At 47.8% G+C, this 17,370-nt stretch overlaps 1 protein-coding gene across 1 annotated transcript; it reads left to right on the plus strand.

Annotated features, from left to right (window-relative positions):
• The first annotated feature begins 70 nt into the window (after window positions 1–70).
• Window positions 71–17,005, plus strand: DRC3 (dynein regulatory complex subunit 3). Its single transcript, XM_061473732.1, has 13 exons — window positions 71–199; window positions 1,757–1,930; window positions 3,304–3,420; window positions 4,809–4,975; window positions 5,823–5,969; window positions 7,154–7,273; window positions 8,143–8,254; window positions 9,536–9,711; window positions 12,815–12,946; window positions 14,122–14,192; window positions 14,966–15,089; window positions 16,450–16,581; window positions 16,743–17,005. The coding sequence occupies exons 2-13, from the start codon at window positions 1,774–1,776 to the stop codon at window positions 16,854–16,856; spliced, it is 1,569 nt and encodes a 522-aa protein (XP_061329716.1). The 5' UTR covers window positions 71–199; window positions 1,757–1,773; the 3' UTR covers window positions 16,857–17,005.
• Window positions 17,006–17,370: the final 365 nt, after the last annotated feature.

The following is a 17,370-nucleotide window of genomic DNA, read 5'->3' on the forward strand; positions in this document are numbered from 1 at the left end:
CGAGAGGAATGTCAATCAAGCGAGCCTCCTCCCGCCCCGAGGGCACGGTGCGGGCGCTGATTGGCTGACACGGATTTCTCGCGCTCTGATTAGCAGCCGGCCTTCCCACCCACTCCCTGACTATTGGTGGATGAGCATGTCACGTGGCCGCCCTTAGCAACGCACCGGGGCTTCCTTAGCAACCGGCGGCGGGGCGCAGGTGAGGGCCGGACAGGGCCGCGGGCTCGGGGGACCGGGGCTGAGAGGCCCGGGGGGCCCCGGCCTGGGGCTGGGTGGGACCCGGGGTAAGGCGGCAGCAGGCCGGGGTCAGAGACACGCTGACAGGCAGGGACAGGGACCCAGTGTGTGTGGGGGAAATGGTGCTCGACCCAGGGCTGGGGTCCAGTGAGCAGCAGCTTTGCGTCTGGAGGCTGACCCATTGCTGGCACAGACACCCCTGCTGTTCCCTGCCATATCCTGGGCTGCATCAAAAGGAGCGTCACCAGCAGGTCGAGGGAGGGGATCCTGCCCCTCTGCTCTGCTCTCATGTGACCCAACTTGTGTACAGTTCTGGTGTCCTCAGCATAAAAAAGACATGGAGCTGTTGGAACAAGTCCAGAGGAGGCCACGAGGATGATCAGGGACTGGAGCACCTCCTGTATGGAGACAGGCTGAGAGAGTTGGGGCTGTTCAGCCTGGAGAAGAGAAGGCTGCGTGGAGACCTCATAGCAGCCTGCCAGTATCTGAAGGGGGGCTATAGGGATGCTGGAGAGGGACTCTTCACTAGGGACTGGAGTGATAGGACAAGGGGTAACGGGTTAAAACTTAAACAGGGGAAGTTTAGATTGGATATAAGGAGGAAATTCTTTACTGTGAGGGTGGTGAGGCACTGGAATGGGTTGCCCAGGGAGGTTGTGAATGCTCCATCCCTGACAATGCTCAATGCCAGGTTGAACGAAGCCTTGGGTGCCATGGTTTAGTGTGAGGTGTCCCTGCCCATGGCAGGGGGTTGGAACTGGATGATGTTAAGGTCCTTTCCAACCCAAACCCGTCTGTTATTCTATGGAACCAACTGTGGATAAAGAGGTGATGGATAAATAGAAGGGAAGTGGAAAACCTGAGCACAGCCATGGAGAGGTTGGGTTGTTAATTAAAAGCCATGACAAGGAGAGAACTCTCTAAACCCATGCGTTTATCCTTCCTGTCCTGTGCCAAATATCAGCAGAACTTACTCCATAACTACAGACACCTCACACAAGTGGGAGTTGGATGATTCCTGTCCCTCAGACTGATTCATTCACTGGGCACAGCTCTAGGAGATAAGAAGTCTCCTTGCTTCCCAGGAAACATTAGGGATATTTAAATGACAAAGAGCAGAAGGGTTTGACTGACAGCATTGTCTATATCTCAAAAGGAAACACGCTTCCTTAATGAAGGTGGGTTTCAGCAACAAGTGACTGCCATGCAGTGGACTGTTGCTCTTCAGAGGTGCTGCACGGGGCCTCCTTTCCTAGTCTATTTATTGGGTCAAATCCTGGTATTTTTCACTGAAAACACCCAAAAGTCATTGGAAGTTCACATATGAACATGCCTGCCTTGCACTTCAAGCCAAACCAGTGACTCCATGATCCAAGTTAAGTCTTTGATATGAACTGGGAGGTATTAGCTCTTAACGCTCAGCTGTGCTCTTAATTCCTTGGTATCGCCACCCCTCTTCAATGAACGCTGGAAACAGCCAGGCAGTCATTTTATTTCTCTTTCTTTTCTCTCCTTTAAGGCTGATACCATCTAAAAATGAGTCACTTGTATGAGAACATCGAGCCGAACGTTATTGATGATGAACTGGTTCAGAAAGTTCTTGAAGAGGAGCGCACTGAAGACATAGAAAAGATTGTCAGAAAGGAAGGCTTTAACTTAAAGGATGTGAAGGAGCTACAGCTTAGTTTTAGAAGTGAGTATCAGAACATCAGAACGATAGAATCAAGCATGAATAGAATCATGGCAATGAAATGCTCACGATTAGCTTGGATTTGTTATGTGAAAAGCAACATTTGCACTTACATTTTCAGGCAGAGCTCTATGAAGTAGCTTCATTGGAGCGAGCTGGGTGCTTTTGCTGGTGGGTAACGTTAAAGCTGCTTAACCTGATGCTGTTATTGTCACTGCTGTTCTTATTTAACATTTATATTGTGGTGACACCTACAGGCCACAGGCCTGCTGAGCCCTTTTGTGGACAACTCCAACCCTGGGCAGGCGCTGCCATCGCTGGTGATGATGTGAGAGCTATTTGGTCGATGATGGTGATTACAGGCCAATTCAGTGGCTTCCTCCCGTCATCGGTAGCATTATCGCAGCTTGCCTCTGACTGTCCAACCAGGCTTAAACTTGCATTCTAAAAAGGAAAAGGAAGAACATTTGGCTCAATATTTGAGTGTTCTGGGGATATGTAATTTGATGGACAAAAATCTGCCTTCCATTATTCCTCCCGTGCTCCGGTGAAATCACGGTGTGTGTTAGGTGGGTTCCTTAGAGCAGTCTCCCTGATCCTGCATGTGTTCCTCTGCAAAAACAGAATATAGAGCTGTGTGAGTATTTTGTGCATGAAATACCTTCCTTTAATCTGCACTAAACACTGACAGCAGAAAAGCAGCCACCAAAAATCTCCTGTGAAGCCATTGCGGATGGAAGGAGAACCAGGAGTGGGAATATTCTGTATTGTGTTGGCCCCAGTGTTTTGCTGTACTGCCTAATGACCCTCCTTTGTGATTCTGTTTTGGGAGCAAGCTAAATGCAGGGATATTGATTAGCTCTAAACTGCAGCCTTCACAGAAAGAGTAGACCCCAACTTGCTCTCCTCCGATGAGAATCCCAGGAGCGCAGGAGTCATTTACACAAGCAGTTGCTGGCCACCTCTAACCTGCAAATGCAGAGAAAAGCAGAATCTCATCCCAAATCTCCCTCCTGGAGCTGGAAAGGAAAATGAAGGTCAAGGTCTCCTAGTAGTGGATTCATAAAGCTGCTCCTGACTGCAGGGCCGTAGTCAGCATCCCCTCAGCGGCTCGTTGGCATCGCTGATGAGCAGTGTGCGCTGGGGCAGGACACTGAGGTTAACTGGGCTGCTTCACTGAAATCTCATCCAGCCAGTGGAGCTCTCAACTCTCTAGAGCAGTCATCACACGCTCTTGTAATCTGCTGAAAATCATTTTGGAGGTAAGACTGGGCATGTTTGCCTTGTGCAAGACAGTGTGGCTGCTGTACTGAGAGCTGCCTCGCATGGAAAGCAATTCTCTTTGATTTATTTGGGGTGGTTTTCTATGTTTTTAGATATCCTGCAGATTGCTAATCTGTGGCAGTTTGAGAATCTGACTAAGCTGCAGCTGGACAACAACATCATTGAGAAGATAGAAGGCCTGGAGAGTCTGGTTCACCTTGTATGGCTCGGTAAGACACAGGCAGACGAGGCTGGGTGCCTTCACACAGTGTGCGATAAAGCCAGGATGTCACATTCCTTCTCAAACACGACTGATAGGAGCTTTCCCAGGGAAGGCTGTCAGCTGTCGGTGTGTTTCCTTGTTTGACTGTCAAATGTCAAAATGCCTGAATATCAGAGCTGCAAAACAATCCTTCAAATGTTTCAGAACTGGGTTTAATACATGCAGGGTGGCAGGAACAGGAAGCTGAGATTTTCAGATTGTTCCCAGGGTTTGGAGGTGACTTTCAGGAATATTTATGGAAACGTCTCTGTGGTTGAGAAGCCTGTATGCTGTTTTCAAAGCTAATGCAGGCATTTCAAAGCCTAGAACCCACTCTCTTTACCCCTCCATGCTGAAGAGCTTGTCATCATTGTTGTCCCAAGAAGTGCCCATCTTCATAGTTTCATGTGACTGCTTTCAAACTCAAGATGTTGAGAGTGGCATCACGCAGTGGTGCAGGTTTTGATGCTGGGCAGACTGGGGAGCTTGCTGCTACAGATGCATCACTTAGAGTGCTGGCTGGTGGTAGAAACATACCCTCAGCTGTCTTTGGGAACACCATGCAGGGCTGCAGCTCATAGGGACAACTTAAGATGTCCAATAGGCTCTGTGGTTCACACTGTTCTGCTGCACAGTGACTAACACACTGGTGAATCAACAGCTGATCACCACAATGTCAGCACAGTGTTCTGAAGCACACTTACATGGGTTGGTTTGCCCAAAGGCTGCAGTGCTTCAGCAGCTGCTGCGTAAGTCTCTTATCTCTCCAAGGCCTGGGGTGATGCAGACACCTCATCAACCGTTTTGGGACTCCTGAATGGCTCAGTACTGGCCTGAGGAGAAATACTGCCCCTATGACGAATGTAGGTGTTATAATAGATTTCTGACAGGATAAGAGGAGATTTCAATGAGTGAAATAGCTCAAGTGAACATATGCCTTTGCATGCCTCCAGGGTGATTGGTCCTATGGGAATGACCCTGACAGTGGGCACTGGTGTGGCAGGCAAGAGCCTGCAAGAACCAAGGCAGGGAGGGTCAGATTTGTCACAGAAATACCCCCCTTTTAGGGCATTTCCCCACCTCTTCTCTTGTATTTTGGGTTTCCCCATAAGCTACAAATCACTTTCAGCTGGACTCAGTATGGAATACCTTCAACTGTGGAAGGACATGTGCATGGTTTGTTGCAAGGGGGAGATGTGAACAAATGATGGTTTAATGCAGGCTTTCCTGTGGAACACTGAACACCCCTGAGGAAAATACTGCCCATCAACTCCTAATGCAAGAACCAGGCTAAATGCAAGGTCTGAATCAAGGTGTTCTGCTAGAAATAACTGAACTTTCTCAACTCGTCCTCAGACTTGTCCTTCAACAACATTGAAGTAATCGAGGGCCTGGATACCCTTGTCAAACTGCAGGACCTCAGTCTCTACAATAACAGGATATCAAAGATCGAGAACCTGGACGCATTGCAAGAGCTGCAGATCTTCTCCATAGGAAAGAATAACCTGACCACTCTGGAAGATGTGAGTGCTCCCTGGATTTGTAAATGTTCCCTGTCGAAGGATCACATATTCTAAAGCTGACATTTGCCCCTGTGTCTGAGCCCCTCCTTAGGGGAGGAAATTCTCCATAGGTTTTCACTGCGTCTGTAGTGTAAATTATGGTTTTGGTAAGCTCTGTTGGTGCTAAGTGCTTACTACAGCTATTTCTCTTTTAGATTATTGACTCCTGGGGCCCTGCTTCTGTTACTGCTATCAGCCAGGGCAGAATTCCTATGGGATCCCATGAAAGCTAGAAAAGGAATAAGTAGCTATCGATGAGAAAAGGAGGGAGTGGAGACGAGGATGTATTTGGGGTTCTTTCAAGGTCGGCTGACCAATCTAAGGCCCATGATTTGTATCTACCCCATCTCCCTTCTCTCTACACCCAACGTTTATGTATTCACAATATAAATTTAAGTATTTCCTTTCCTGAAAGGAATAGAAACTCCTAATTCAATGTTGTCTGTGTTTGGCAGCGGAGCACCATATGTATCACAACATTAAACTGACAGAGGGTGGATTTAGATTAGACATTAAGAAGAAGCTCTTCCCTGTGAGGATGCTGAGGCGCTGGCACAGGGTGCCCAGAGAAGCTGTGGCTGCCCCATCCCTGGCAGTGTTCAAGGCCAGGTTGGACACAGGGGCTTGGAGCAAGCTGCTCTAGTGGAAGGTGTCCCTGCCTGTGGCAGGGGTTGGAACTGGGTGGGCTTTAAGGTCCTTTCCAATCCAAACCGTTCTATGATTCTATAACTGTATTAAGAACAATGAATTTCAAGGCTGTGTGTTTCCCAGCACTGGGATGAGCATCATCTCTTTCCCCTTGGCACAGGTGGTCTATTTCAGGAGGTTTAAACGCTTACGGACACTGAACCTCGCTGGGAACCCTCTCTGCGATGACGAGCGGTACCTGCTCTATGTTGTTGCTTATATTCCCAACCTGGTGTATTTGGATTTCAAGCTCGTGAGAGACTCCACAGTAAGCATTCCTGCATTCCCTGCTTGTGAAATCCAGCAACAGCATCTTACAGAGCGTTTGCTTTGTTGGTGTGCCAGCAATATCCTAGCGCTGGGGGCAGGTTCCCTGCAGAAATGAGGCTCCCAGAAACATGCAGTGTTGATTCTGCCTCCACCTAACAGCTGTGAACCTGTAGGCCAAATTCTATCAAATCTGACAGGGAGGCAGAGGTGTCAGAGGCATGATGTCTTCACAGATTTTATGGAGATCAGCAGCTGTGTGTGGGAGGGGGGCCTGGTTAATGTTGCCACAGAGAGGCTGCAGTGTAAGCAGAAGCCTTCTTAGAGATCAGAAATATCTCAGAGGAAATCAGTCTTGAGACGTGGATCTGGGGGGAAGAAGCCTTGGTGGTCCTGCTGCTCAGTGAGCAATTACAGAGTGTACTGACTCTGTATCCAGGCAAGCAGGTACTGTTCAAATGCACTTCCCACTCTTGATTCTGACAGTGCAGCTGCACTGGTAACCTGTGGGGCTGCTTTTTGATCCCAGGGCTCAAAGGAACAAAGAAGGGGGTTTTGTTTGGGGTTTTATTTAAAGTAACCAAAGAACATGATTAATTGTGAATTTGCTTGGCACAGAGCAGGGCCTGTACTTGGAACATCTATTACTTTTACCCTAGGATAGAAAGGGTTTTCCAGGTCACCGAGTCCAGTCCCTGCTCACACAGACAGTACGTCATAGACCTGCAGACTTAAATTTGTCAAGCTTCAGTTTCGAGCTAATGAGGTTCTTGCCCCTGCCACTACTTTGCCATCCACTCCTCCAAAGAGCCTTCTCCTCCCTAGTAAATGTATTAAACTCTCCAGCTGATCAAATCAGAGCTCAAATCCTGGAAGTCAAAACAGGGCTTCCTGCTAAAAAAGAGAAAAACAACCCAAAAGATGAGGGAATGGGGAGAGAAAAGTTTCCTGGGACTGAATCCGCTCAGATGCACCGAGTGCAGAGTCAGAGGAACGTGGCAACAAAAGAAGGGATGAGGAATGGATTAGCAACTTCGTAAGCAGTTTAATTCAAAGCCCTCAGAGAAATGGAGATGCACGTGTCACTCAGGTGCATGTTCCAGAAAGTCCAAGTGCTGATGCCCACATTTTTTGAGCAATGCTGGATAATCTGAGAACAATTTGCTCTTTGTTCTCATTTCTCAGCGAGAAGAGGCAGTTTTACAGTATCAGTATCATATTGAGCTATTGGAACAGGAGGAGGCCAAGGCCCTGGCTCAGCTGGAGGACAAACAGGCAAAGCAGAAGGAGCTGGAGTACCACAGGGTATGTTTTCTTTGGCTGGCTGTATATTGTGTCAGGAGAAAGAAGCGCAACACATATTGACTTCTCCTTTACCTGCTTGAAGATTTAATGAGAGGTTAACATCGACCGTGCTAAAACTAAGGCTGGGATTAATCTCTGTGATCTCTGAATCTCATCTTCAGAATGAAACCAGGAACTGCTCTGGAATACACATGACGTGGGGAACAATGAACTTACAGTCCCTGCAAAGCTAAATAGTAAATCATACCCAAGGATCTTATCAGCCTGACATGAGATTAAGAACATTACAGGTCTGAGGGAACTCTCAGCATCATCATAGTGCAGTGATTTTTTTTCTCCTTCAGACTAAGTTAATGCTTTTCATTAGTTTTATGGTTAAACCATTCCAGGCTTACAGAGATAACTATAGTCCTGTGAACGGACTGAAAACAAGCCCAGGCAGAATGGTGCTGTCAGTCTGGCTCTGTATTCCCCACCTCCAAAAGATCAGACTGGCTGGAGAACAGGAGCTGGTTTAGTTACAGGGAGGGCATTTTCAGCTCTTCCCTCCATCCCTCCCCAGAGTCCATTGATTCCTTATCTTAAGGAATAGCCTTGTCATATGTGGTTGAATGTGATAATGTCTTCTATAAGACTAAACAGTGTTTTCTATCTTCAGGCTAGAGTGTTCTAGCAGCAAAGGCACCAGAATAGTTGTCAGCCCAGTTGCAGGGTGCTTTCCTCACTTGGTGTATCTATTGTGTTGGCATAACTGTGTCTGCACCAGCACTCCTTTGCTGGTAAAGTGCTTATAGGAGAGACACATGCTGAGCACTGGAAGCAGGTTGGCAGTCTTCATTTTACTTATATTGCTCTGATTCTCTTCAAAGACAGCCTTTGTTGAGTACCTGAATGGATCATTCCTGTTTGACAGTATGTTTGCAGAGGATACAGAAGCTGCCAAACTGGCTTGCCTCCCTGGAGTGGATGACCTGCTGCAGGCATATCCTTCCTGGGTTTAGAATACCTACAGCTAAAATGTAATGCCTCGAGTTAAGAAGGAGGTGCATCCACAGGGATTCTTCATCCATTGCTTTTGTCCAGGGCTAAAAGCTCCATTGATGTAAGATCTGAAACAGTCTGTGTTCAACTTTTGAATAGTATCAAAAAAAAAACACTGCAAGACTCTGAGACCACTGACAGCTTTAAGGCTTGATGCCTTGTGAAATATGAGGGCTAAAAACAAATGGTTTCTATGACTGGCAAGCTGGCCAGCCCAGCTTGAAACAGCCCAGTTGTAAACCCACTTGTTTCTGTCAGCAACAGGTCATGGGATTCCAGCATTCCGAATCCTCACTGTTGTAATTCCCATATTCCCTTTCCTTCCCTTGAATCCAACGCCTTCTTTTCTGACCCTTCAAGAATCAAGGCTTTGTACTTTCTTTAAGTCAGGAATCCACTTACAGTTTAAAATGAGCTGCAAGATAAATCTCTGTCAGTTAGATTGTGAGAGCGCAGCCACTGAAATCGGGTTGAAATGGAAGTGGTAGGAGATAGGAACAGACTAATCAGAATGATATGAGTCGCATATCTCATAACCTGCCAGAGCTGGCAACATGAAATTTTCAGGCCAACACATTTTTCTGATCATTGCTCCTACACGGAGGATCAGAAAGCAGACACTTCTTTTCCTCTTCTCTTTCCTCATTCAGATTAATAGAGCATTGTCAAGGCCAGTAACTTGACCTTCCTTAAAATTGCATTACACTGTTGGGGGGAAAAATGCATCACAGCTTAACTACAAGAGACTCCAAAAACAATTCCATTGCCAAGATAATAGCAGAAGAAAAATTGACGTTATTTTTGTGATGCTACCAAGTCAGGAGTTTATTCTCTGCTCTGACTGTAGGCTCCAGAGCTGTATTTATTAACTACTCTGGCACTGTATTCACACTTGTGAAGATAGATAGTGTTGTATGCTTCATTCTGCTGCTGTGTCAGAAAAGAGTCAGAGAAGCTTATGCATTTCCTTTTCTTCAAGGCCTTTTCCCCCTCAAGTTGCCACAGCTTTCTCCATACCCTTAAGGCAGCAAAATCCTCGGTACAAAACATGAACGGGTGACCCAGCCCTGCCATAGACAATACTTGGCAGCCTTCTCCCTGCAAGAACCACGGGGTTTACAAAACAGTAGCTTGTAACTCTTGTTGCTTCAATCTGCAGAGGTAGAAGGCACGTAGCATGTTGCTCCACTCAACAAGCAAAATACCTTGACTCTGGTGTCACGTACAGGGAGGAGTTTGTCTCAGTTTGTGAGAGCCTTTTTAACTATGGGCTGAAGGAGCATGAAAACCGAGAAGCTGAAGTCTCCCATTTCTATGAATACCTTAATGAAGTGTTAACAGCCAACCAGCAAGAAGGCAGGAAAAGAATCCTAGAGTTTGAAAAGCAGAGCAAAAAGGTAATGTGGCTGTACTTTTGTTTGTTTCATACGGGATCTGTCTATATTATATCTGTATCATGTGCCAGCTTTTAATTTGACTGAAAACAAGGATAACTCCATGAAAATTAGTTCTACTATTCTGGATTTACACTGCTGTAATAGGAATCTGTACTGGATCCCTAATGGATGGAACAGCCGCCTGCTCCAACCCTGCTCAAGCAGGGCCACCACAGCAGGCTGCCCGTGTTCATGCAGCTACTGAGTAAAGGATGGAGACTCCACAACCTCAGGGGGCAACCTCTTCCAGGGCTCACTCCCTGATCTATCCTTAAGTTTTTCTGATAGGATAAATCTATACCAAGAAAAGATGCTGTATTAGCAATACAATGTCATTAACTAACAGAATGGTAAAAGGTGTTTACTACTTTATGTAGAAAAAGAATTTGGGGATTGAAGTTTCAAACCCTTTGGGCAAACCACAACCAGCTATCACTGACAACCTTTATCTATACTGGAAATTCACTGTAGGACACAATTTACATGCCACCAGGTTATTTTACCATTCATAAAGGTAAAGATCCTTCAAGGCTTTACAGAACGAGAATAGCTAAGTATGATTTTTATTTGCCATCCAGAAAAGTGACCAGCCTTTAACAAAATGGAAATGCTCAACCTTTCTTTTAGCTAAAGCATTGTTGATGAAGTTGATTTAAAATCTGTAGAGGTTTATCAGATTTAATGCCAATCTCCTTTGCTGTGAGGCCTCCAATAGCTCTTCCTTCATTGAAAAATGGGGAAGAAAAGGAAGGAGATTGCAAGGGATTCTGTTTGCTTTCAAGTCATTTTCTGCTTTGGTTCGTTTTGTCAACAACAGTTTAAAGAACTTTAACAAAATAGATCAAGTTATTGTAATGTATTTCGTCAGCCTTTTTTAAGCAGAAACTATCTTTTCTCATTCTGCTCAACTACAGCCACCCACTGTGGCTGATAAGGGTGCAGCTTCTAGCTGGATCCCTTTCTAACCATGTATAATAGATGGATCATTATTGTGTTTCCACAGGAATAATAAGAGGAGGGGATGCTAAAGCCCGGTGACCCTGTCAGCTGAGCAGAGCAACTGACACCAGGCAGAGTCACAAGCCCTGGCTCCCTTTGGAAACCAGGTCACTTCTATTTAGGTGCCTTCTCGCTGCTGCTGAGTCACTCTGCTCCCAGGTCCTTGAACCTTGCTGACTCATGCTGGCACACCAGCTCCATGCGCTCTACTTGGGATATGAGTCTGCAGCCTTATCAGAAGGCAACATGGAAAGATGGAGATGCTACAAGGGCTGGAGCAGCTCTGCTCTGGAGCCAGGCTGAGAGAGCTGGGCTGGGTCAGCCCAGAGAAGAGAAGGCTCCTGAAGGGGAGACCTGAGAGCAGCTCCAGTGCCTAAAGGGGCTCCAGGAAACCTGGAGAGGGGCTTTGGACAAGGGCCTGTAGGGACAGGACAAGGGGAATGGCTTTAACCTGCCAGAGGGGAGATTGAGATGAGCTCTTAGGCAGAAGCTCTTCCCTGTGAGGGTGCTGAGGCGCTGGCACAGGGTGCCCAAGAAGCTGTGGGTGCCCCATCCCTGGCAGTGTTCAAGGCCAGGTTGGACACAGGGGCTTGGAGCAAGCTGCTCTAGTGGAAGGTGTCGCTGCCTGTGGCAGGGGTTGGAACTGGATGGGCTTTAAGGTGCCTTCCAACACAAACCAGTCTGGGATTCCAGGATTCTATGGCAATGCATACTCAGCTAACTTTCACTTGAATTCCCAGTAAATCTTCCATAAAAAACCAAAACCACACCCCCCCCAAACCAACCAGCCAACCAACCCCCCTCCCCCAAAAAAACCCCAAATCAAACCCAAAGAAACATGGCTAAGGCTACATTTTGGCCCTCCACCTTTGCCTGATGATCTGCAGGCTCAGCTGTAATTGAGCTGCAAGAACAGGACCCAGTGGTCATTGGGATGGTTTTCATCTGAATACTGAAGAAGTTGGCATCCGAACTGAAGGCTGCATTTTAACAGCATTTCCCCATTCATTTCAGATTGCCAGAGGAGTTCAAAGGCTGCAGAGGCCCCAGCAGACTGGAGTCTGTGAGCCTTTCTTAGGGGCTGTTTGTCTCACTGTAATCCTTTCATGTAAACTTGGGTAACCTGTAAAATAACTGCTCTCTGAAGTTGCGAAAGGAGCAAAGAAGCATTAAAAGCCTTGAACTTTGAAGTTACTGCTCCCAGAGGTGTGTCTTGAATGGCTGCAGAGCTTTTGGAGCCTCCTGACTTCTTTACATCAGACAAGAACATTCCTTGCTCTCCCCCCTGCTTTTAACACTGCAGAGTTTGGGTAACCTGGTTTGTTTTCAGATACAGGTCTTGGCAATGGTTTTCAGCAAAATTCCCTATTTCAGCCCATTCTGTTCACTCTCAGAAGTGGATTGGACATCCTAAACCATGTATATTGTTTTCCTTCCTTGTTTTAACATTTGATTGTTAACTTACTTGGAACAGACTTGGAAATAACACATTGGAGGAGGAGACGGTTTTGATCCAAGAAATCAGACATCGTCTCTGATCCAAACTTGACATCAGTATTTCCTTCTGAAGGGCAATAAATCCTTGCTGTAAGAGGAAGGCAGGCCACGAGAGGTATTGCATATTCAGAATACTCAATCCTGACCCCACAGAAGTCAATCAAGATTCTCCTTGACATGAAGGGGATCAGGATTTAGGCCTGCGTTTCTTCCTGCGAAGGTATTGTTAATCTCTCCTTCATGGCCACCAATGTCAAGACTCTCATTAGTTTTGACTTGCAATGTGTCAGAAGGGGAACCAAAGTTGGAGGCATTGAAGGAGCAAAGTCTTCTGCTGACTGGAGGATGAGGAAGCGTTTTCACCGACTCCACTGCATTGCCCCTAGTGCAACAGCATACCTCAGCAGTGTTGACGACCCAGTATGTAAATGTGGAGACTTCCTGAATCATCACATTTCATTTCAGCTCATCAGCAGCAGGAACTTTCCTCACATCCCTAATAAGTTAATTAAATTGCAATGGAGTGCTGAACACAAACTACGAGTAATTTATGTATCTCTGTGTTTAGAGGCTGGAGGAGATTCATAATGCCAGTAGTTATGATATTGCTGAGTCGAAACGAGCCCGGTACAGGGAGGACATCCTTCAGCTCTCTGAAGCACTCATGGGCTTGGAAATACTGATAACTGACCAGCTGGAGGTAAGGCTCAGACACATACCTGAGAGGCCTCACATCCACAGTGTGTGTGGGGGGTCACTTTTCTGTCTCTGCACCCCTCTGTTTAGTAGCTCATTGCACAAAGTGTGGGGCATAGGTCTCCGTCCTACTCCTTTTCTACTCAGAGTTGATCTGGATGAGATTAGGCCCCGGACATCAATACATTGCAATAGATTTCTGTTTCTCAGAGCAGAGCGCAGCACGTCCTTTACATTCATCCAAGCTGATTTCCTAGGCTTTAGAGAAAGGGTCATTCAGTCATTTTATAGGTCTGTGTACAGAAGTGGCTGCCTAGCATGGGGTGTGCATTTGGGATTCTAGAGGTGCAATGCTTTGAAGCTCATCTTTGCTCTGAATAAGATTACACACATTCCTGCTCAGCCTCCTGCATTTGCTTGCATAATAGCTGCCTTTTTCCTCCCCAGACTTCTCCTCAAAAAAGTAGGGCAGGGCTGCTAATGTGCATCTTCCTTTGAAAGAGAAGAAATCTGTCTCGAAATTAGCAGGCAGGAGCAAGCAGCTGCAGCAGGTCACTGCTGTGAATGTGCATGACAGCAAGCAGCTCAAAATGGATTCCTCACTGCAGCAGGATTGTGCCTTTCGGTGTTTTCGCTATTGGTCCTCGTGTATCTGCAGTCACTGATGGAACAGAACTCAGGTGGCTGTATCTGAGCTGTTGTATCAAGGCATTTAAGTGCGACACCTCACAGTCGATTTTGAGAGGGGTACTAGGCAGCAATTTTAATTCCTGAGGACTAAATCAAAAGCTGCACTAAGCCTTGGCATTGGTTCTGCTTCCAATAAGAGGCTCTTCATGGAGACTGTGGCATTGTAGGGTACGGGAATACTGCACTCTCCATGCACTACTTAAGTGAGGGCAAAAAAGGATCAGCTGTCTTGACACCGGCTATGGGAATCATTCAGTCTCCTTCCCTCCCATAACCTGATTGTGATGTTCTGGCCCCAAAGGAGGAGGGAAAATCTTGCAACACGTTCAAAACACTTTAAATGCTTGAGGCAGTTCAGTTTCTGACTGTGCTGGGAACAGCAGTGAGTCCAAATGATAATCAGATGTAGATTCTTCCCAGGCTCCCCAGCTTGCTTTTATGTTTATGCAAGTTCACATGGTAATATCTCCTCTTTTCCCCTCTGTTAAGGAAATACTAGAGGAATTTAAGAGAAACATTGCTGCTGTAGCATCAACATTCACTGAAAACGTGAAAGGGATATATCCTTTGGACAGTTTGTTGGCCTGGACCTCCCAGTGAGGTATGTATATCTCACCTATAGGCTCAGAAATGAGCCATCACTATAGAACTTGGGGGGTTTGGGTTGTTTGGGGTTTCTTTTAATCAACAGAAAAGGTCTCTTCACGGGAATGGTCATTTCAGGTGCTCAGCTTCTTTCTGTTGAGACCCTGGAGAGCACAAAAGGATCGAAGTTCTCCTGTGTCTGTAGGATTTCTGCAGCTTTCTCCCCCTTGGGAATCTTCCTTTCTTCCCACAGGAGTGACAAAGCCCTGGGAGGATCTGGTTAGGCTGATTCCTATGTACATTCCTGCTATAGCAGCCAGTGAAATACCTGCAGTTCCTGCTGAAGTTTCTTTAAATGGCTTCCATTTTGGGGTTGTTGATGTCTTCTGGAACAAAGTGAGATGAGAATAACAAAGTGCTTCAGTGACAGGTTACACTAAATATAGAGATCTCTTGGCCTGGTGCGAATAATTGCATCATATTCAGAGCTTAGCTTCTATCCTGGGAGGCCTCTTTCAATTCCCTTTGCAAACTTAGGCCCACTCTCTGTTCTGTGTAATAGATAGCAGCGAGGATGAGACCTAATGTGTGATTAAGAGCACTAAGTGCATATCCTGACATCACAGCAGCTTCTGGCAGCAGCAAGGCCCTTTCCTGCAGAGGTCCACTCAGTCTCTAGTTACAGGAGCTCATTTAATCCCTGTAAGTGAATGGTGTGCTCAGCTTTTTCCTTAACCATCTTCTATACGATGAACCAGTGCCGGGACCTGGAAAACCATCACCATGAAAAGCTGCTGGAGATCTCCATCACCACACTGGAGAAATCACTCAAGAATGAGCTCGACGTGGATTTGCCAGCTGCTGTTCAAACGGTGAGGGCACCAAAACAATTCATCTCCACTAGGGAGCTGGCAGGAAGAGGCCACAGCCTCTTCTCTGAAGAGACAGGGTTTCCGGGAGGCTCAGTACTGCTAGAGCCGTGCCTAAGGCAGAGCATCACCTCCTCCTGAGTGGTCCCAGCCCCAGCGCTGCCGGGCATCTCTGCTGCCTGGGATGAAGGATAACTGCACTGCAAGTTTCCCTGGGTGCTGCCAGAGCTGGTGGCAGCAGCCCAAGAGAAGTGCTGAGGGAATCTCTCTCCTGCTTCCAGCACAGCTCACTGCTCTGGCTGATTTCCAGACAGCCCCAACCCAGCAGGCACTTAGGCAGCCTCTCTGCTGCCCTCAGAGCTGGGTTGGTTCAGATTCTCCCTGCTCCCCCAGGAGAATCCAAACACTGCTCTGTTTGCCTTGGTGATTTCAAATCCATCCCCAGAGCTCCCCAGCCCGTGCTTTGGAGGTGGGCTGTGACATTTCAAACGGGGCCTTCCACTGAGCCCTCGGTCTTGCTGTGATAGCAAGGAGCCCTTCAGAGAGCACAAAGATCTCTGCAGTGCTCCAGTCAGCAGCGCTGCTGACCTTTTTGCCTCCACTCTCCCTTCAGTTCGTGGCTAAATGCCTCCAGTTTTGCATTCACTGTGGTTTCCCTCTGTCTAGATTATCCTCCTGTTACTCCAGGTAATCAAGAGCTGACAGACACAAACCAGACCCCTCAGCTCTCAGCCCGGGGTGGAGGGGGGGGAGCTCCCTGCTTTATGGCCTGTGCAGATGGCTGCAGTTCCGCACCGTTGCTGTGCACCCATTTTGCCTCGCTGCCATCCATTTCCACAGAGAAGCAATCTTCATTTGTTCAGCAGCTGCACTTGGCTGCAGGAGGAGAGTCATTATGGCTTAGTGAAGCCACCCTCCATTTAGAGCCCTGGGGGGAAGTCACTGCTTCCATTAGAAACTGGGACTCTCCAAAAATGAAGATTTATGGCCAATGCCACCAGTCCGAAAGACCTTTCCAAGTGGGATTTTCCACTTCCCACCCCTGCTGGGCCAGCCGTGCTGGAGCATAGGCAGCCTTGCTTCCCCACACAGGGGCCTGCCACATGCTGCAGCAGGGCTGCCTGCCCCAGCACACAAGATGCTGCCTCAGTTTCCCCACCCACAGTAGGGATAATTCTCCGTTACACCCTAGCGAGGCCCACACGCATCCTTGCGAAGGGTAAAGCTCTGCATTCATGCTGATGACTGGGGCTTTGTCTGAGACACAGGGCTCATTTTCCACCCCCTGAGCTGCTAGTTGTGAGCTCTGCTGCTTTCCCTGCGTGCCTGACCCCCTCCTCTCATCCGGTCACGTTACCTCCAGCTTCTGGTGGACAAAAACACCATTGTCAACGCCGTCAACGCATCCCATGGCACCCGCCTGCGGAGCATTGATAAGCGAGAGAGCGACATCCTCAGCAACATCGACCAGTGGCAGAACTCTGTGACAGAGAAGGTAAGAGACCCTTGTGCTCAGGGGGACGGGACACAGGTAGGTCTGGCCCAAATGGCAGGGACACCGGTAGTAAAGATGCTCCCTAACCTTTGCTGGAGCCCTGTGGGTGCTGGGGAGCCTGGCCAGGGATGCTGACAAGCCTGTGGGTTCAATCTGTGCAGGCTTTCCAAAACGAGATCGACAGGAATCGCAACCGGGTCAAAGAGATCATTCTCTTCATTGAGCATCTCCAGGAGGAGTTGGATAGCATCAAGATCCCAGAGCCCACGGAATAGGTCTGCCACGGGTTGAGGGGTTGCTTTAGCTGGGGGCACACAGGACAGCCCCCAACAGCAGCACACACACAGCCAGGGATGCTGCCTGGGACATTTCTTCTTCCACCCCAGCATAAACTGCAAATAAAAGGTACTTCTTGACTCTGGAACAGCTCTGCCTCTTCCATCACGTTGGCGTGAAGCCGTGCAGACAGAGCTCAGACCTGATCACAAGGGCCTATGGGTCAGCTGTGAGCTGTCTGAACCAGCTCATCGCAGCGCATCACGCCTGAAAGCTTTGCTACCTGCAAGCCCAGTGGCAGGAACCTGTGAGCCACAGGCACGTGGCAGCAGCGTGGGAGAGGAGTGCTCTCCATCAAACCACCCCCAAGATAACAGCAGGTTTCCAGCTCAGCAAGCACAAGGCTGCCAGGGGCTCTGCGTGCCTGGGAGCCTCGTCCTCTTCCCCGCCTCTCGCCAAAGCGGCTTTGTGCAGCGTGAACAGAGCAGCCCCCAGCAGCAGGAAGGGGAATCA

The sequence above is a fragment of the Pezoporus flaviventris genome, unplaced genomic scaffold (assembly GCF_033815535.1).
Source record: "Pezoporus flaviventris isolate CSIRO_AGI_PZ_B2104156 unplaced genomic scaffold, CSIRO_AGI_Pfla_v1 ptg000078l, whole genome shotgun sequence".
NCBI classification, from domain to species: domain Eukaryota; kingdom Metazoa; phylum Chordata; class Aves; order Psittaciformes; family Psittacidae; genus Pezoporus; species Pezoporus flaviventris.

What these genes read in the sequence shown, in the direction of transcription:
- DRC3 (XM_061473732.1), top strand. Translation starts at nt 1,774, where the DNA reads ATGAGTCACTTGTATGAGAACATCGAGCCGAACGTTATTGATGATGAA. An exon ending in GCTACAGCTTAGTTTTAGAA is followed by an intron (nt 1,931 to 3,303) that starts GTGAGTATCAGA and finishes CTATGTTTTTAG; the next exon opens with ATATCCTGCAGATTGCTAAT. An exon ending in AGCTCGTGAGAGACTCCACA is followed by an intron (nt 5,970 to 7,153) that starts GTAAGCATTCCT and finishes CTCATTTCTCAG; the next exon opens with CGAGAAGAGGCAGTTTTACA.